The following is a 21,160-nucleotide window of genomic DNA, read 5'->3' as shown; positions in this document are numbered from 1 at the left end:
AAAGCAGTAAACGTGAATTAGTAGTTAAAAACAAGGGGATAACTACTTGTAAATAGTTTCATTTTTTGGGGTACAAGTGTTTTTTTTCCTTTTTTGTTTTGGGGGAACTCAAGGAGGAGAACCCCCTCCAAAAATAGGTAGTGAAAATTTCACAGGGCACCCTATTTAGTTGTCTCCATTTCTTCTATTTATTGATCCCGAGTTTGAATACTTGTTATTTCCCTTTACATAGAATAATAAGTTCATAATGGTTGAAAAGCTTGAAAATAAATTATTGTTGAGAAAAACTTGAAAACAATGGCAAACCATCATTATTGCCAAATGAGTTTGTTAGATGACTAAAAAATTCCTTAATGATATACGGAAGTGTTGTTTCAGATTTAAACTTATTTGATTTAGATTTGGGTGTTGCATCGGAGTCTAAAGCTTAAAGGGCCACAATTTAAAGAAAAAAATTCCAAATAGGCAAGATTTAATTTAAGAGTTAACCTAAACGGATAAATTATCCAAACTCCCACGAGTGTCCAACCCCAAACAATTGTTTGGTGTGTGGGCCCTTTTCATTTATTTTTTTTGGATTTCAAAAAGGGCCATACATTAAAAGATCGTTTGGGGTGGGTTGATAATAATGGAGGAAATCGTGGGAGCTTGGTCGATTTGTTCATCTAGGTTAACTTCGAAATTAAGTGGCTTATTTAGAATTTTTGTCTCAAATTGTGGCCCTTTAGATTTCGGACATTGAATCATGTGTTTGATTGGTTAAATTTGAAGAACAAGTAGTTAATAAATTTCGAAGCAGGTAAACTTCCAAAAGAAATAATTAATTTGGATATAAATCAAATGACGGCCCCAAAGTGAGTATTTGTACACTTCACCCAAATAGGTATATGCCATTGTTTACATATTTTGTTCAATTCGTGGTGAATATTGGACGTAAAGTAAATATACTAATATAACTAAAACATAATCTCATCTAATTGGTATCGCCCCTATAAAAAAGAATTCCCTCCATTCCTCCATATCTTTTTGCATCTAATTGGTACCGACCTCAACTTATTGCTTGGGATTAAAGCACAATTGTTTTCTTTTAGGGCAAGTATGAGCACATAAATAATGGATTAAGAAGCAAGAACATTTATAAGAGGCTTAGTAAAACTTGAACTTTGCAATATATGAATATAGATTGAAGTTGCAACTATTGGGCAGTAAATGAGATTGCTCCTCCCTTCACTAGAAAAATCTCGATTTTGAACCCTGAGTACAGAAAAATCCTTAATAGGTAATTCTACCCTTGAATTGGCCCTACCCAGGGCGATTCTAAAATTAATCTGATTCCAATGCTAGTTCAAACACCAAATGGGAAATCAAAAAAATAGTGACGAAAAATAGGCTGCAAATATGCAATTTCATGAATCCAAAAGCTACAACTCCATGGACATCAAAGACTCATAAAAATATATTGAAGGACAAATCAAGGGGCTAAAAAAGAAATCTAACCATCTTACTATATCTAGTTCAGTTTTTACATCAGAGGATCTTTGCTTTTCATCAAACATTGACTCAAAGCTTTTCCTTCTAAACCTCCAATCAAATATCTAAGCCTAGACACCCTAAAGATTCAACATTTTGTACATTAACCTCTTAAAGCAGGAGTAGCAACCATACCACCAGAACCACCTGTGCCTCCCGTCGAAAATTTAACAATAAACTAGATTAAGCTCCTAACTAAAAGTATAATCATCTCTTCAGTATACATCAAACAAATAACTACTCATAGGAACAAACTCTGGCACCGGTGACATCGGAGGGTCAGCAACAATAGTTGGTTCTGGCAAAGCTTCAGTCTTTCTTCCCATGATCACCTTGTGAGGTTCCTCAGCTTCAGCTGTTCCATACAGAAACTTTTTCCTCATCTCAACGACTTTCCTGTGAGAGTTTGAGTGCACAGATGGAACAAATGTAGGACTAGCAGCAGGTCGATACTCTGGGAATAGACGCCCTGAACGGTAGCGAACTCCACAAGCATTGCATAGTGTCTTTGGCCCCAATGGTCCTTCTCTCCACTGAGGTGTCTTTGTGACTTCACAATGTGTGCATTTTTTGACAAAACTAGACTGTTGTGTGGAGGTTACCTTCTTCTTGGAAACATCTGGTATCGGTAGTGCAGTATCATTGATCTGTTGAACATAGTTTCTCATTGATTCCTTGGCACCAGATAGCAGTGACAATCTTCTCCTCTTCTCTTTCGTCTTTCTGGCATCATAAATCTTCTTGGATGCAACTCTTGTAGAAGATATCGGAGCCATCAAAACCCATGGATTAACAGCTGAAGGTCGTGCACGCTTGGAGCGAGGACGTACGGGAATGAGAGTGTCATGTTTGATGGGTATACTCTTTCCACCAGAGCAGGAGTTGCTGCCTTCAAGAACTGAAACTGGACTCTGTGTCTGGAATGTACCAGTCCCTTGGACCTCGGTAAATTTGATCTGATAGAATAGCACTAAATTAGGAATTCATGTGATATAACTGAAAACAGTTTCTGCACTCTACCACTATTTAGAGTTACAACAACAACATACCCCTACCTCAGAGTAGTCCCCCAAAGTGGGGTATGAGGAGGGTAAAGTGTAAGCAGAACTTACCTCAGAGTAGTCCCCCAAAGTGGGGTCTGAGGAGGGTAAAGTGTAAGCAGAACTTACCCCTACCTCAGAGGTAGTTTACGATAGACCTTCGGCCTCAAGAAAAATCAGTACAAAAAAGTCAAAAAAAGTCAAGAAAAAGAACTAACGGAAGTACAAGAAACAACAAATAATAACAAAAACAATAGATAGTAATAGAACAAAAATTACAGCAAAACAATATGATAAACAAGGTACAAGGAACGATAAATAGTACTCAAATGAAATAATGAGTTAAGAAAAAGTTCATAAACCTTTGGTCTCATGAATTAATTTATTAGGTGGACTTTTTCCTGCAAATTGTTTTCTAATACTTTTCAATGCAACGGATTAGTTTTTTTTTTTTTTACTTCGCAAAAGCAAGACTGCTGTGCTTTAAGAATAATCCTCTTTTCTTAATCTTAATGGTCAGCGACTAGAGTGCCTTCACAAAGGTTAAATGTCCTCTTATATGAAACATAAATTTACTCTTCATTGAAAGATCAAAACTTTCTATGACAGATAGGTCATGAAGAAAAAGGATTTTCCAGAGAGATGCAAGAACTTCATCTTTACTGACTCAGTCCATCCAAATCTTTCCAGAAACATAGCAACAACAACATACCTAGCATAATCCCATAGGGTAGAGTGTACACAGACCTTACCCCTAACTCGTGGAGGTAGAGAGGCTATTTCCAAAAGACCCTCAGCTTGAATGCATTGAATGCAGCAAATCAAAGTAGTTATGAAAAAGGAAATACAACAGTGGAGAAAACAGGTCAATGCGGAAAGAAGTACAGGGCATCGAAAAAAGGAACAGTAACAACAACAAAACAAGTAACAACAACGAAATAATGCGGTAATTGAAACACAAGGACAACAAATGGTAACAGACATAAAAGCAAGAACCTACATGTATAAGGCTAATACTACAAAATACACGATGCTTCCAAACTCGCACCAAGACTAATCCCTCCAAAAAAAGAGACAAAGCTCAACTACCTACTAAACTTAAGGTTAATTAATCTTTAAGAAGAACTTTAAAAATGAATAGAGATATCTTTAATAAGTCAGCTCCAATGGCAGAGACTGCGACTTAACGTCACTAGTTGCAAGCGATCATAGTAACTTATATAAGCCACATTACAAACTTCATTCTTTAAGCAAGTAAACTACTCACAAGATACTCTTATACCTGGCCAATTTCTACAGTACATCATAGCACTACATGTCCAGCATACACTATAGCACATGAAGAACGATTGTGATTAGAGCAAACTATTTCCAGTAACGAATTTTCATTAGCAGAAGAGACAAAAAAGGAACAGCTACTGTAACCCAATCTTCTATGGTTGCTTTTACATTGGAACACTTGCACTTTTTTGATAAGCACACCATATAAGTTTTCTTTAGTGGTGCCAATTTAAGTAAAAATTAAATATATATTTCATCCTTCCTTTTCAATCCTGTAACATTTGCAAGCTGGTACAGTATTTGATTTTATCTTTCAGGCGGAACTCCATGTAACTGGTCCTGGCCTTCACTCATGAAGCTTTTACAAATGAAAAACTTGGAGGAATAGAAAAAGACAAACAAAGAACAGGTGTAACAAGGAAAGAAATAGAAAATTCTTTTTTCCACACAGCTATTGGGGAGTGCAAAGGCTATTTTTTGTTTCTCAAACATTGGATTTCAAACAAGAATGTCATTGCTTTCATATGTAAATGCATAACTCAAAACTGTAGAGGCTTGGCAGGAACAAGAAGATAAAGGTATGTCCAAGTAAAGCCGAATTCACTCCATGCTATTACTTTCATATGTGAATTCATATGAAAGCAATTCATATGAAAGCCAAAAAGATAAAAGGTTACGTGCCAGTAAAGCCAAATTCACTCCATGTCATTGCTTTCATATGTCAATTCATAATTGAAAATCATAAGAGGCATGGAAGGAACATGAACATACAGCACATGTGCAAGTAAAGCCAAATTCACTCTTCAGGAGGCAGGGAGCATTAACAAAAAAAAAAGCACAAATTTCAAGTTTTGACACTGACCCTGGTATATAGACTTTCAAAATAAATTACCCAAGACCCCCCGTGTTATCAACAGCGAAAACCACAAAAGAACTCTAAGGTACATCGGGGCTTTAAGCGCAAACCACAACTAAAGCGTGGGCTTTAATCAGAAAAGGCGCAAATGGATAAAACATATAAATAAATATGTTTAGTTCAAGACTAATAATTACAAGCATGAATAACAATTGAAATTTCTGCAAGGCGAACGCTTAACGTGTTTTGAGCCTCGCTTTAGGGCTTAAGCATACTTTGACAACACTTGTTCACCCTTCTTATCAACAACACAATAAAGAACTAAAAATCAACTACTAAAACCCCAAAACCATAAGTTTGCACCAACTCCCATATTTATTTAAACACAAATAAAATCAAAAAACACACATAGCTACATAGAGCATTCATACATTCACAAGCTATACAAGTAAACTTAAAACACTTACAGGAGGATCTGATTTTGCCACCGCATTCACCTGACGATTGCCAATGTTGCCTTGAGGCATGGGCGGAAAATCCATTAGAGCATCTGTAGGGATTGGTCCAAAATCCTTGGAGTCACTACCATCCCACTCTACACCACCTAGTCCATCTTCTTCCAAACTTTCCATGGGCATATCCAAGAAATTGAGTATGTCATCAAAGTCGTCATCAACAATAGGACCAGTAGGAATTCCATCCATATAACCACCATGCTCAACCATAGTCATCTTCTTCTTCTGAGGTACAAAAAAAGATTGTAACTTTATAACACCAAAAAGTTATAACAAGATATTAACCACTAAAAAGTATTCAAAAAGAACTCATACACAAAATTTATACAATGTAACTCACCATATAGATTATATTTTTTTCCAAAATTATCTATCACTAATTTAAGTAATTGTTTTACTAATATTTTTTAAAAAAAAATAAGAGTAACGCCTATCTATAATGTTGGATTTATATTTACCTATTCAAATTTTATCCCTATTAAAGGGTACACGTTTTTTTTTTACCTATGCAAAACCTTAGTAGTTAAGAAAGAAAATTAATAGACATATTAGGTTAAATGTACTAAAAATTATATCAATCTAATTATGCTAAACCACTTACCAGATTAATTAATTAATTAATTAATAAAATAGCAATACCACATTACATTAATTATTTTTAAAAAAATATATCAGAATAATTGCAAATATATGGAAAATCCCTAATACATTAAATCAAGGGATTGCTGCATAAAGAGAAATCTTTTCATCAAAATAGTAGTAATTCTTAACCAAATTAGGAAAAAAGAAAAAAAAACACCAATAATTAAAAAAAAGCCATTTTTTCCTAATTAAAAACGACGACGTTTTATCAGTCACTTTCCTAAACAGTACCACAAAAAAACTTTTGCCCTAGAAAATTAAGCAGCCACAAACATGTCGGCTAAACAAAAAATAGAGAAAATTAACCCCAAATTAACAAAAAAAAATTCAAGAACTATACATTTTCAGTGACCCAAAAACCCAAATTAACCATTTAAACCAAAAATAGCTTTAAAAAACTCCATTTTTTATACCCATTTTGCTTCAAGAAGCTAGAATAACTTGGGTTTGGGGTGGGGTGGGGGGGTTCCTTAAAAAGATTAATTTTTTGGTAAAATGGTGAAATGGGTATGAGGAAAAAGTACTAAATTTTATTTTTTTTGCATGTAGAGAAGAAATTGTACTTACATTTGGAACAAAAATAACTCTTAAACCCTTGAGAAAGCCATTGAAGGTTAAAGAAGAGGTTTTTGTAGAGAAGAGAGGAATAACAAAAAAGATAGGGTAAGAAAGAGAGGATATAGATAGAGGAAAAAAAACAAATAGATTTTTTAATTTTGTTTTTTTTTAATTTTATTAAAAGTGGGGGAAAATAAAAAAGAAACTTTTTTTGAAATCTTTTATATCTGAATGGTGTTTATTTGGAGTTTTGGAATTTCAATTTTTGAGAATTTAGGTTTTTGTGCCAAAAAAGAAGAAGTGTAAGGGTGTGTTTGGTAAGGAAGAAGTTTTTTATTTAGGTTGATCAAAATATTTGAAAAATATAGCTAATAATTGACTATAAATTTTAGATTAGATTTCAAAAATTATTCTTAAATATTTGTTTGACCATAAAATTTGATTAAATTTTGAAAATATGATCTTCAAAGCAGTTTTTAGGAGAAAATTCATTTCCATTCACAATTTTTTTAAAAAAAAAATGTCAAGAGAAATACATGTCGAGACACAATTTCAACAACAAACTTAATTTTCAAGTTTTAATTTCAAAATCTATCGACAAACGGGAGTATAATTTCTGAAAAAAAATAAGTACTTGAAAATGAGAAATAACTTTTCTAGTGAATCAAAATTAGAGTTTATTAATAATTAAAGACTAAATATCATTGTTCCTAAATTAAAGTTTAAGTGACAAATGTATGTATAAAGACATACATCTTGTAATTTCAAAATGAATTTGTTGTGCAAAGATTATGTCATAATTTTATTCGTAAAATTACACTAAATATACTATTATTATTATCGAATACAAATAAGTTTTTCAAATAATTTTGACGGTATGGGACCTAAGATTGGTGTAAATGTTAGTATATGATAATTGCTGAGCTGTTGAGTAGGGTCCAAAATTGGTGATGGTCCTTCTGATCAAAGGGTAGAACAGTAAAATAATCCATTTCTTAAAAAGAATTTTATCTTTTTGGGTCTATTTTTCTTTGACCCCATAAAAAAAAATATCTGACAATAATAATTTGACCAATAATGTACATGGTTTGATGTTACTGTGTGCTGATTGGACAGTTTTCTTTGTTGAAATGATTATTTTTTTTTGTATTTTTGAATCATTATTTATTGAAATAAGTTTTGGAAAATAATTGTTATTGGATTTAATTGCACTATACATGATGTTTGTCGATCTACAAAAATATATCATAGAGTATCGCGAAAAATCGTTTGATGGGTGATGAAAAAAATTAATTCATATCGAATATAAATATAACAAAAGATATGTATGAAAAAATTATGACAAATCATTATATTTGATACATAATGAAGTCACAAAATGTATTATTTGTAGACAATATTGTCAAAATTGACATAAACTTATGAAGGTATATTTTGGAAGTAAGTTTGAATATTAGCCTAATTATAATGAAAAGATCAAAAAGAAAGATTTTGGGAAAATACACCAAAATTTTTGCCCTAGGTAGTATCAATTGAGAGTTATGATTAGTTTAGTCAACTTTATTAAAAGGGAGAGGAAGAAGTTAAGGGATGAGATAATTCCCTTTTCTTTTATTCCAAGACATATAATAGGGTTTACACTCATAAAGAGAAAAAGAAAAAAGAAAAAAGACAAGACTTTGAAATTCAAGTTATACCATCACCTTTTAGTTTTAATAGCCATGGTGTATGAATTAATTTACGCACATATTATCTTTCATCCACAAAAAATATTAGATAGTGTTGTCTATCAAAAGTCGAACAAATGAAAAAACAAAAACCTTAACTTTTTTGCTTTCTCTAAAAATTGAACCTAAAACTTAATGAATCTTGGCCTTACTTCATTGACTACTAAATGCTTAAATTATACCATCATACTCCTGCTGGGTACTGGCATGTTCAACAACATACACAGTGTGAATCCACGAGCTACTGGCATGTTCCTTAGTGAGGTGAAGAAATTGTTTCTGATAAACCCTCAACGCCAAAGCTATTGGCATGTCCCTTTTAGTAGTTAGATTTCAATTAAACATATTTGAAAAATATAAACATTTTTTGCTTCTCTTTGAGGCTCTTGATTTAGCCCTTACTTGGAACAACTTACAACAACAACATATCCAGTGTAATCCCACAAATGAGGCCTAGGGAGACAGTTTCCGAACAGAAAAAATAAAAAGACAGTTTTCGATAAACCATCGGCTCAACTCACTATATACACACACACTACTAAGAACCAGCTGAACAGAGAGGAGAACTGAAATTGATATAAAAAAGCATAAAATTTTACATTAAGCTTTTGCTTTTACCCACAAAATTGCATGTGAGTGTAGTTAGTAGTTACCTCCACTAGTGAGGCTTGAGCAATCTTACATGCTACCTGAGCTATTTTTTTTCTTAAATCTTCCTATTCAATTTCTCTATCTTTTTTTATGGGTCATTTATGTTGGTGATATCATAACTTAAGTTTTGATGTTCTTCTTTTTGCAGTTACATACAGGACAGCAAACAGAAGCACAAACAGCACGAAAACGGCAACAGAAATGGCTTCCCAAGAAAATGCACGATATGAATCACCAAAGCCACTGTCCAGCTGGTTCTGCAAAATAACACAGCCCGATTTGTCAAATAGAATGCTCTCGCTGAAAACCATGTCTTCTGTATAATTATTTAGGATGAGACATTAATGTGCACTAGCGCTATGTAGCGAATGCAACGATGCACGATATGTTGAATAAATGAGAGAGATCACAGAGGAAAACACCAAGTAAATGGAAAGTCCTAGTCTTGAAAATGCAACAGGCTTCATTGATGGGTAAGCGTTCGTAAAAGACCTCTCTATCATGCCAATTGGAGGAACGAATAATGACTCTGTGAAACCCCACATCAACACATAATAAGACACATTAATGAAGTCACTGGAACACCTATATCTCATCAGTATATTTGCTGCGTGAATAATAATTTTCAAAAAAATAAAAGGGCAGCACAGTGCTGCGTTCATGCAGGACCGGGAAAGGCCCATACTCTGAGGGGGTGTGATGTAGACAGCCTACCTTGACGCAAGCATCCCTAGCTGATTCCACTGCTCAACCCACCACTTATTGGTCACATTGAGACAATTTTACTGTTGCTCTATGGCTGCCCTTCGTGAATAATAATTCTCAGAGGCCAGTTTCAATGTAGTTATACAAGCTAATGCGATGAAATCTGAGTGACATACAAAATTAGACTACTAATATAACTAATATAACATGCACATGATATTATTAATTATAAGCATAAGTTCTAGGTCTTCCTTAATTGTTTATTTATCCCATTCACAGAATCAAGGGTATGGACTATAGTAAAAAATACTGGGTAACGTGGGCACTTACTGTGACAACCTTGTTCAGTAACATGCGTTTGTGTTGATTTGCAAAGATCGTCTGGGCATATTTATAAAGCTCCACATCGAGGTGGTTTAATGATGTGATCTCCTGAAGAAGGGCTTCAGACACCTGACGACGTCCCTATCAAATATGAAACTATGATGATAAGAGGCCAAAAACAATATACTTGGATTCATACTTGAAAGTTCACCAATGCTTGTCAAGGAAAATGAAAATAGCAAGCTATTGAAAAACAGAACACAGTTTGGCTACAATACCTCCTTTGTAAAATTTGCTGGATCAATTTTCTTTAGAGAATTTACACGTCTTTCAGACTGGGTCTTCCTTAAGTTCGAAATGCAGCTCTCGTATACATCCATGAGTTTTCCGACAGTCATCTGTTATGGAGGCAAAAAAGTTAAAGTAAGGAAGTTCGCATGTGTTGCAGTTAGAACAGAAACACATCGTCTTGGACTTCATAGCAATGGGCTTACATTTTCCTTTGTTGATTCACCTCGCTCAGCTGATGAGATATGATTGGACTTTTGGTATGAGCTGTTGCTCTGAGGTTTGGGTAAAATGAAGGATTAAGATCACAGCTTAATTTGAAATTCGAACAGGCACTTAGAGCAAGTAGGGAAATTAATGATCACATATCAAGAGAGACATAGATCTTACATGGTGATAAGTTGCATCAAAATCAGATTCTAGTAGTGAAGAGCCCTGTTCTGCGCAAAACCAGATGATGTAACAGTCAAAACTACAATCACGTGTCCTACACTCCAACTTGAACAACACTAAATTCTAGCAGAAAATGTGTCATTCTTGAAAAATCAATCGTTGAATCATATCTATATACTCAGCTTTTGAAACATTTCTAAAACTCAACTTCTAGTTATGACCAATACTGGATTTTTGATGAAAACTAATTATTTTTTTAAAAAGTGGGACCACCAAGATTGGCCTCTCGTAAGGTGGAAGCTTCAGTGACAGGTTCAGTACACACCCCACCCCCCCACCCCTCAAGAAGAAACAAATATAGAAAGAAAGTGCATAGCAGAGTCACTGCATGGCTTGTTCAAATTGATACTCATCCATTGGATGTTATATGCTGCCGTTAGAAGAAAAAGGGGAATATTTCTAGCCAAGGCATCAATTCAGTTAAATTATATAGCTTCTAAACTGACCAGAGCTGTTCTTAGCAGTATGATCTCCATGTGATGTTGATCCAGTGAACTGTGAAATTGCCTGAGTACCGACTACATTAGCAAACATGGTGGCTGATTCTTTGTGGTTCTCTGTGAGTCCAACATACAACATATCGTCCAACCTCTTCTGCAAAAATTTATAGATATCTACAATAATTCCGACCATCATCAAGAAGCGGATGTAGCAGAGTATATTACTCAGAGTCAAACTTAATTTAGAGTGGCTTGATTACCTTTGCAACCTTAAGCACATAATCTCCAAGAGACTGATACTTCAATACACAGTGACGAACATCATGTGCCTCTGTCAGATAAGAGTTGTTTGTAAGTCCTGCGACCTATAAATTAGACACTATCAGCGAGATGAAACAGCTTCAAGAGCATTTCCTTTGGTTAGGGAGAAGGGACCCCCAGAGAGGTGGGAGGGGTTGTGAATAGGGGTGACAATGGTACGGTTCGGGTAGTTATTTCTAAAATTTATACCATACCAGTTTCAGTTATTTTATTTTATATAACCAAGATTAGACTTTTCAAAACTATCCCATCATCTCGGTTTATCTTCGACATCGGTACGGTTAGGTTAATTTTTGGTATTTTTTTTAAAAAAAATTCATGTAAAAGTTATGCGGTAGAAGTTAGAACACGATACCCTGCATACTTTTATCTGACTTTGACAAGAACTCTCCAGATATTTTTAGAGTTTAAAAGGCGGTGAATCAAGAAAACATGAAAGACGACAAGAATAGAGATCCATCCCACAATTTTATAGTAATGTAAAATATAGTTAAACAAAGAAAATATTTTGATCACACGAGCGGGAAGAAATCAAACAAGATGGGACTCGATAACTGAGTCTACAAAAATTAAGTAATCAATAAGAGAAATTTAAATCATATGAGAGGAAATATATCTAATACCTTGTAGCTTACTAGTTACTACTCGAGATGCTAGAACTAATTTAGCTTCAATAGGAGTAGCATAATAGGTTTCGGAGTTGGAACTTTGGATGTTAGTTACCTGTTGGCTTGTTGGCGTTCCCATACCCAAGCCCAAGGCGAAAATTTTAGTGCTCCGTTATTTTAATACTTGTATATGAAATATATTTTTCACGTATAAATTTATTCGGTACAGATGTCAGTTACAGATTTATATAGAACCTACAATTTTATTATGAGAAACCTAATAATCGGTTAGGTTAGGTCGGTTAAGTCATTCTTATAACAGAAGATAGTTTTAGTTCAACCTGATGATGTGGACATTAACCTTGAAGGAAGTTGACACATATGCCACAGCTGCTGAAAAGCTTAAAATGTGGACGTCAACGGTAATGAATGCTATTTGAGTTTGGAGGATGGATGGGAAGGAGGCCAGTTAGATGAAGATATGGAAGACAGCTCCCTTGTGTTTAGATGAAGAAAGGAGGATGGAAGGAAGGAGGCCAATTAGAAGAAGATATGGAAGACAGCACCCTTGAGTTTGTTTAGGATGATATAGAAGGAAAGTCGAAGGAGATTTTCTCAAGGACAACAGACCAACTTGGAAAGTCAAATGGGAATTTTTGTTCCAATTATAGCTTTGGTATGAAGAAAATATTCCTCTTTTGCATGGGTAGCCGGATGGATATTTTGGAGCTTACAGTTATATCTGTTTAATATTTTGACACAAGTACGAAATGAAAATAGTCATTTATAAAGAAAAGAGAGAGAAAATTGTTTATATCCTCAATTCAATGTAATTACGAAAACATTGAATGTTTCAAAAAATCCCTTGTTAAAATAGCCCACGAGAAATATAGCAAACAGCACTGTATCTTTTTGGCACACAATGTATGACGCCAGCCACAGTCAACGACGTGATATGCAGTTGGATCTTCAGAAGAAGAAAAGAAGGTGAAGGATCATGGAGGTTAACAACTTTGGCTCTCATGTAGATATTGAAGAAAGAAATAAAAGAGCGTTTAAGGGGTGAAAAGTACTTGTTCACATACTAGGGAAAATTATTTTGTTCTGTAAATTTTTGGGGCACCACAAGGTTCCAATCAGTATAGTTGATTGGGTGTTATTGGTAGAAAACATACTTTTTGTGTAAGCTCTCATCTTTTGTATCCACTTGTATGCCAACAACACTGGGTTGTTGTTGTTGTTGTATGCCAAGAATCTTTCTCACCAAATCAATAACTTATTATTTTGTCAGCAGAAGATAGCCTACAAGAATGAGGTCTGGCACCTTGTATGATGCACAAATGAGCAAGGGCGGAGGGTAGAGTGTCGCCTTCAGGTTCGGCCGAATCCAATAACTATGGTTTAGGCCTTCTATTTATCTTCAAAATACATTGAATATGTATAGATTAGAACCCGATGAGTTAATAGATCAAAATCTAGAACCCATAAGCTTCAAAACCTGGCTCTGCCTCTGCAAATGAGCAGGCACAAGCTCTTCACAACGGGGAACAGAAAAAAATTAAAAATAAAAAGCATCCAACATTGCCATCAAGCCAATCTGGAAGACGATACATGCTAGTAATTTTTGGTGCATGTATGGCCAGAAAAAAACAACAAATGTTTTGAAGGTTTATCAACTCCAAATCACTCCCTCAAGGCTAGATGTCTTTTGTATCTACATAGTTGGCAGAACCTTTCACCCATAGGTTCCCCTGAGAACTTTTTGAACTTTGTTAGCTCCCTGGTACTATAGTCTTTTTGTAATTGAGCTAACAAAATTTTGTTATCTTCCCTACTTTTGTATCATTCTACATCTTCTTAATGCCAACAATGAAATTTTTATTATTTTACCCAAATAAAATTAAAAAAACAAGAAAATCCAACATTGCTCTTGCATACAATAATGTTTTTTTTTTCTTTCAAATCCTTAAGAAAGAGTCCCTCCTATGCTACACCCAAAGAAATGATAAAGCGCCTCACCTTATATCATTGTTACTTCTGTTTTTTCGGCATTAATTGAATAATCTGTTTAGCAGAGACTTTCTCAAACAACAACAACAACAACATACCCAGTGAAATCCCACAAGTGGGGTCTGGAGAAGATAGGGTGTACGCAGACATTACCACTACCTCATAGAGGTAGAGAGGCTGTTTTCGAAAGACCCTCAGCTCAAAAGTCACAGTTCCAAACCCGAGAGAAAAACAATATATATAACATAATAAAATAGAAAATAAAAAATGCAAAGTTTTACAAGACAAGAACAATAACAATAGCAAAGCAATGCGATAATCAAAGGCAATAACAACACAACTATAAAGGCACGCCTAGACCTACGACCATCCTAAACCGACACACGGCAAGACACCATTCAATTCCTACTAGTCTTCTACCCTAATCCGTGACCTCCACTACTTTCTATCTAAGGTCATGTCCTTGGTGATATGAAGTAGCGCCATATCTTGTATGGTCACCTCTCTCCAATACTTTTTCAGTCTACCCCTACCCCTCTGCATAGCCCCAAATCCAACCGCTTGCACCTCCTAACTGGGGCGTCGACACCCCTCCTCTGTACATGCCCAAACCATCTCAATCTCGCTTCTCTTATCTTGTCTACCACAGATGTCACTCCCACCTTCTCCCGAATAACCTCAAAAAAGTAAAATTGTTGCGGCAACAACAACAACAACAACAACATACCCAGTGAAATCCCACAAGTGGGGTCTGGGAAGGGTGGGATGTATGCATACCTTACCCCTACCTCATGGAGATAGAGAGGTTGTTTCCGAAAGACCCTGTTGCGGCAAGAGACTGTTTTATGATACAGCATCTAGCCCACAAGGCAGTATCTGAGATTGGTCTAGGGTCAAGATATTCAAAGTTGAAATCAATTTGCAATTTCATTTCAGTTTGTCAATGTCTTCTGAAAAAAAGGAAACGAAAAAGAACCCAACCACAGTTCTAGTAACCAGTTAAACAACAATTAACCAATAAAGCAGAAGAACAATATGAAATTTATAGTAAAATACCAACATAAGCATGTGTTCACAACCTTCACCCATAAGTTCCGAGTTGGATCCCTACTTTTAGCTCTTGTAGAACTCCAAACAATATAATTCAGAAAAAGAAAAGGACAAAAGGTTTCATATTGTAAATATAAAACCACGCAATACCTGAAATGTGGCTCCGTTGTGAACGATATCCCGAGCAATAGGGTTGTTGATATACTCATGTAGAGGCATCAACATCTCCTCCGTATCATATGGATTAGTGCCTGTAACAACAGAATGACCATTTTGTTCTCTTGCTTCCCTCTGCAGTCCAGGGGATATGCAAATGCAACATATTAATGATTATGCAAGATAAATTCATAATGCTACATACATATGCATGACAGAAGTTCCCCCCACCTTGCTGCCCCTGCCTCCCCTCCTCCACATCAAAATGGGCAAACCCACTAAAAGATTATTAATCATTCTAATTGTATTTTGTAAATACAAAAAATGTTCTGAATCCTGATGTTTTGTTGAGATATGGTTCCTATTATGCTAATTAGTTAAGTTTGGCAATCCTTTGACAGTGCTAGCAGGATAAATGGATAACAATACTTACACTAATCATCTTAATTCCTCTACTGATTAGACACCATTATCAATCACAAATAGATAGACAAGGTTATGTGTTTTGGACCAGTTGTTGTACACTAGGAAGAGAAATTATCTACTATTATTAGCACAAGCATATGGTAATTCATTTAGCAACAAAATAAGTGCAACTAAGAAGCATCTAAATAAAACAGAGAGGCAAAGTATGATGAAATGTCTGAGAAACAGGACATCCGCGATTATCACTGCCTCAAGAATGATACAGAGTACAGACTACACTGTGGAACATGCTCAAAAACAAAACAATGATAATTTATTCTTTCGATGGCAAGGAAGCAGCGAATGATCAGTAAAGGAGCCCATTCGACAATGTGGGCTAGTAAGGAACTATCTGATAAGCATATTGCCATTGACAAAATCTAAATATATTTGGAGGAAGAGGAAGCGAAACTAGATAAGACAATTATGCTTTTCGGTTGATATATTTAGTTGAATAAGGTTTTTAGATATATATGCTATAATTTGTTACTATAGAGGCAAACTCAGATAGTAAAGCTCATTGGACAAGAAGATGAATTGACAAATGCTGTTAAAAAGACATACTCGAGCAAATAAATCTTCTCTCATCCAAGGGACCAAGTACTTCCATGGCCAGATATCTAGAGTGCTTATTGTATTTTTTGAACGCAGCCGTCCAGACATTTTGGTGGCAGATGTTAAGTTAGGGTGCACCAAGAACCTGGCTGCTACCTCCACGGAAAACTCGTAGGTACTAAAAACACGGTCAATTGGATTCCTAAGTATTGTCACCACAGAAGTTTCATCCTTGGGAAGTTTGTTCATCATGCTGTAGTCGTCATGAGTAACCAACAAGCGGCATTTTGGTTTTCTGCACCAGCAAACAGTAGTAGTAGAATTGACAGCAACTATTAATAAATTTCCTGAAATTGAAAAGGTAAAGGAAAAGAGGAAGCAGAGAATAGATGGAACAAACTGTGCTAATCAGAATTGTTTCTCTGTTACAATATTTCACCATAAGAAGACTAGCTGAAGTACAAGCAGAGCGATTTAGTGCTCTTGCACACTACAAAATGATTCATATAATAGCTTCTACCTTGGAAGCTTTCAAACAACGAGATCTTACAAAATCTGTATTTAAGTTTGGCAATCCATTTATTTCTACTCAGTAAAGCTAAATACTTCAATATTTCTAATGCATCCACTGACTATAACTTCCAAAATACACAAACAGGAGTACAACAATAATCAAGTGGATAAAAGTGACCTTATCATCAGCAGTGTTTACTTTTTCTAAGACAGCAACATCAGTATTCATTATCAGAGGCTCCACTGGAATGCCTAATGCAATTTCTTATTTCAACATAAGTTATAAGTTTGCTTTGGTGATGCTCCATCACGACTATACTTTAGTTTCCACAAAAAGGCCTTCTTACAGCTTCTAACAGAACATCTAGCAACTTTGAATATAGAAATGTCCAATATTTGCCAATCAATTTAATGCATAAAGAACGAAGAAATATATTACCTTGGATCAATCCTTAACTTATCATACGAACGTGGACACTCCAAAGAACTGGCATAAAGTTTTTTAAGAAAACTGCACAGACAAGACAATACAACCATTAGCCAATATATAAATTATACTATGATTAATTCATAGAAACAGTTTTTTTCCTTATCTCAGTCAAAGGGAAAGGAATTTATAGAGGGAAACCATTTTTACCAATGAAAATATGTTCGCCCTCCAGTCCTGGGGACATGAAGAAAAAAGAGCAAGTTCTGCAAGACATGTTTGTCATCTTTGACTTCCAAATCAAGTGAAGAAGATGCCCACTGCTTGACAATGTGTTCACACCGCTTGAAGCCATCTTTGCTCTCAGTTGCCTTTGTTATGGTAGACACTGGGCGCAAATAACATTATCAATCCCCAGATAAATATAAATCCCCATTCCCCTAAAGTGAGCTCAATAGCATGCCTTAGAGCAAATCTCTATGAATTTCATATGAATTGTATGTATAATGCTTCGCTCGCAAAACTTCACAATCAAAAAACACAAGCACTGATATTTTTTTTTATATATCCTCATCATGACAAAGCATCAATGTCATGGAACATCCAGCTTTTGATCAGAAGAAAAAAAACTGAAATCACAACGAGGCCTCAAGAACTTATCTCCACACAAGTCCAAGGTCAAACTTCATACAAATCGCTTCGAGGGAGAACTTTTTTGCTGTCGAACTTTTCATAACATGTTGTTCAAAGACTCAATTAGCTTGTTTTAACAAGCTTTAGTGTTCTCCCGAACCCAAGGAAGAAAAAAAGGAAATCAAGAGATGTATGTACTAGCAAGAAGTACAATGTCCATGAGCTATACTACTAGGACTAGAAATAAACAAAGAGGTATAATTTTAAACAAGTAGATAGAGAGAAAACATACATTTCTTCAGGACATAAAATCATAACATTAAGTGCAAAAAGTAATGGAACAATAAAGAGACATACCTGAGAGCAGAAACACCAGGATCACAAAAACATCAAATATATGACCTCTCTGCCTCATTCCCACCTCCAATCTATCCCAGAAGTCAAACTGAAACGACCCAGAAAAACTTTTAATGTCAGAATCCTCCAATGAACTGTAACGCACTCATAATATTCAGGAATCAAAGTAAAGATTCAAACTTCCTCAATTTTAACCAGGATAAACGGCCATTACTCCAAATTTTAACACCCACCCAAGTACAAAATCCACAATAAAAGGAGGGCAAGCGAGTTCTTTAACATTCAACAAGCTGAATTCGAAGGGCATATACACTATATATATATATACACACACACACACACACACACTCGTAATATTCATGAATCAAAGTAAAAGATCCAAACTTCATCACTTTTAACCATGATACACGAGCCTTAGTCCAAATTTTAACACCTACCCAAGTACATAATCCACAATTAAAGGAGGGCAGGGAAGTTCTTTAACATTCAGCTAGCTCAATTCAAAGGTCATATACACAGCATACACACACACACACACACGCAGAGAGAGAGAGAGAGAGAGAGAGAGAGAGAGAGAGAGAGAGAATTACTCAAGAATCCAAGTAAGCATTAAAAATTTAGCATTTGTAATCTTAACATTATATTAAACACCCACCCAGCTACGAAAACACTAGCCCAAAACTTAAAAATTCAAATTAGAATTTCTAACCATAAAATTATCAAAATTAAACACCCACCCAGCAATGAAAACACCAAGCCAAAACTTAAAAATTCAAAATTTAGCATTTCTAACCATAAAATTATCAAAATTAAACACCCATCCAGCTATGAAAACCCAGCCCAAAACTTAAAAACATTCAAAATTTAGCATTTCTAACCTTAAAATTATCAAAAAGTAGCACCCACCCAGCTATGAAAACACAAAACTTGAAAGTTTTTTCTCTTTTTTTCCCCCTGTGAGTGGGTTAATTACCTTTAAAATGCATGAAAGAAAGAGAATTGAGGAAAATTGGGGCTAACCTATTATGGAATTTCGAGATCTCGTGCTCATAAATATGCACAAAAAACTGTGTCGAGAATCGACAAAAACAAACTTCCTCCACTTATCGGGAAATTGGTGGGGTCCACTTCACTGCCGCCGGCAAACCTCTCCGATCGGAGAAGTATCCGGAATCCAAACACTGAGATTTTCCCACCGGAAAATTCGAACACTGTTTCGCCGATAGATCAGTGTGAAGGTATGTATTTATGTCTTTATTAAAAGGGAAAATTAAAGTCATAAAAAAAAAACATTTATTAAAGTATATGTTTTATGGTAACTGAAGTTATTTTCTTTTTTCTTAAAAAAATATTATTCAATAAATAATTTTCGATGTATAATATTTATTTTTTTGAGAAAACTATTTCATATATTAGCACTAACAACCTATTCTAAGATTTGAGAAGGATGGTGTGTAGAAGGTTTCATTATTTTCGAAAGACATTCGACTTAAGAAAAATATAACAAATTGAGCATGAAATAAAAATACAGTAAAAAGAAATCATGTTGAAAATAATAATAAAAAAAAATATATAATAAATAAAAAAAGTATTACATATTAAAGATAAATAATAACATTAGCACGATCAAGATATCATTAAATGAATTTCTCATTAAAACCATACATCGGATATAAATGGGCTTTTACGTTTTACTATAGTATAAAAGTCTTCAAATTGCACTAAAATGACTTTTTTACCTTTAAATATTTATTTCAATATTTAAATAATCAATGCAGTGTCTGTAAAAGGAATTCCAAGTGATAATAAGTAATAGTTCTCAATTTTAAGAAACATTTTTTTAAAAAAAAATTAGCAAAAGAATATTTTAAATAACATTCTTAAATAAGTAAAATTTACTTCCAAACGCAACTTTTAAGTTTCAAATACTCCTATTTAATTTTTTTCAGTTCAATTTTGAATAATGTCCAACGTCTACGTGGAATTTCACTATAATTGTCGATTTTAGAATAGTTTTGGTGGGTCCACCACTTGAGCTTTTTTTAGAAATATTTATTATTTTTTCAATAAATAAAGCTTATCAGTATTTGAAAATTCGAAAAGTAATTACTTGACTTACAAGCTGGATGTGTAAAACTTTATTCTTAATTATCTTTTACTTTCTTTTTCTTTTCTGATTTGTAAAACTTTGATTTTATTTTTCTTTTAACTTTTTAAGTTTTACAGCACTTGCGTTGCACATTTATGCCGAATCATATTATTTTTGGAATTCCATAAAATAGTATTCCCTCTGTCTCAATTTACTGAGGTAGTTTGATCATGCATAGAATTTAAGAAATATAGAAAGACTTTGCAGTGTTTCAAGATTATCATTAAAAAAAGTACGCGTACACCTTTATAGACTTTTTATCATATAATTAAATGGAACCTAACTTGGGTGAATTGTTGATATTATCATTAAATATTTTTCAAAGAAAAAGATGTGTAATTTTTTCGAAATTGAGTAAAAACTATACATGAAATAATAAAGTATAAATTTTGTGATTGTTTAACATATATGGTGGTACCATGACTTATGTAAAGAGATAAGATGATTGAATATCTTATGAAGCTACGAATTTTTTTTCATAATTTGATTTCAAAAATGAAATCTCAATTGTCTAATTAGGAAATGTGAATGCTACCTAATAACTTAATAAGACTTATGAAATCAATATGGTCATCCATCATCGTTCCTACATCACTTCATCAGATTCTTGGTGTTGATGTTTTTATTCGTGTTTTTGCTATAGTTAATTTGGACTTTTTGTAATTTGGACTTGTAAGGCAGTCCCTGAAATTAAAAAAAGATACTAGGGATCTCAATGAGAATTGAATTTTTCACCCGAGACATCAGCTAGTGAATTTGATATGTTCTAAATCTATATTCTAATTTTTATCAATATCTTATTTGTGGAACCAAACTTTAGCCTTATGCTTGTCGTCGTTATGTTCTGAGGTATTCATTTGAGAATAAAGCATACACGGTTCTCAACTTAAAATAGATTTTTACTGT

The 21,160-nt window shown here is 34.3% G+C and overlaps 2 protein-coding genes across 4 annotated transcripts; both read right to left on the bottom strand.

The window, feature by feature from the left end:
• Positions 1–1,480: 1,480 nt before the first annotated feature.
• Positions 1,481–6,561, bottom strand: LOC129903237 (GATA transcription factor 11-like). The gene is made up of 3 exons (XM_055978741.1): positions 6,432–6,561; positions 5,175–5,447; positions 1,481–2,486 (listed from the first exon to the last, which is right to left on the bottom strand). The coding sequence occupies exons 2-3, from the start codon at positions 5,436–5,438 to the stop codon at positions 1,746–1,748; spliced, it is 1,005 nt and encodes a 334-aa protein (XP_055834716.1). The 5' UTR covers positions 5,439–5,447; positions 6,432–6,561; the 3' UTR covers positions 1,481–1,745.
• Positions 6,562–8,699: 2,138 nt separating this feature from the next.
• Positions 8,700–19,353, bottom strand: LOC129902624 (protein-tyrosine sulfotransferase). 3 transcript variants are annotated; one of them, XM_055977960.1, is made up of 13 exons: positions 19,126–19,353; positions 18,106–18,193; positions 17,326–17,503; positions 17,128–17,199; positions 16,185–16,470; positions 15,150–15,290; positions 11,271–11,375; positions 11,017–11,164; positions 10,508–10,557; positions 10,324–10,392; positions 10,108–10,227; positions 9,845–9,970; positions 8,700–9,057 (listed from the first exon to the last, which is right to left on the bottom strand). In XM_055977960.1, exons 2-13 carry the CDS (start codon positions 18,161–18,163, stop codon positions 8,914–8,916), a joined length of 1,497 nt encoding a protein of 498 aa, XP_055833935.1. In that variant the 5' UTR covers positions 18,164–18,193; positions 19,126–19,353; the 3' UTR covers positions 8,700–8,913. The 3 variants fall into 3 exon arrangements, with proteins under 3 accessions (XP_055833935.1, XP_055833933.1, XP_055833934.1); XM_055977958.1 differs by having other exon boundaries at positions 9,836–9,970; positions 19,126–19,352; XM_055977959.1 differs by having other exon boundaries at positions 9,836–9,970; positions 18,106–18,176; positions 19,126–19,352.
• Positions 19,354–21,160: the final 1,807 nt, after the last annotated feature.

Source organism: Solanum dulcamara, chromosome 9 (genome assembly GCF_947179165.1).
Source record: "Solanum dulcamara chromosome 9, daSolDulc1.2, whole genome shotgun sequence".
In the NCBI taxonomy this organism is placed as follows: domain Eukaryota; kingdom Viridiplantae; phylum Streptophyta; class Magnoliopsida; order Solanales; family Solanaceae; genus Solanum; species Solanum dulcamara.
The sequence above is the reverse complement of the archived record's forward strand: the minus strand, read 5'-3'. Positions and strand labels throughout refer to the sequence as shown.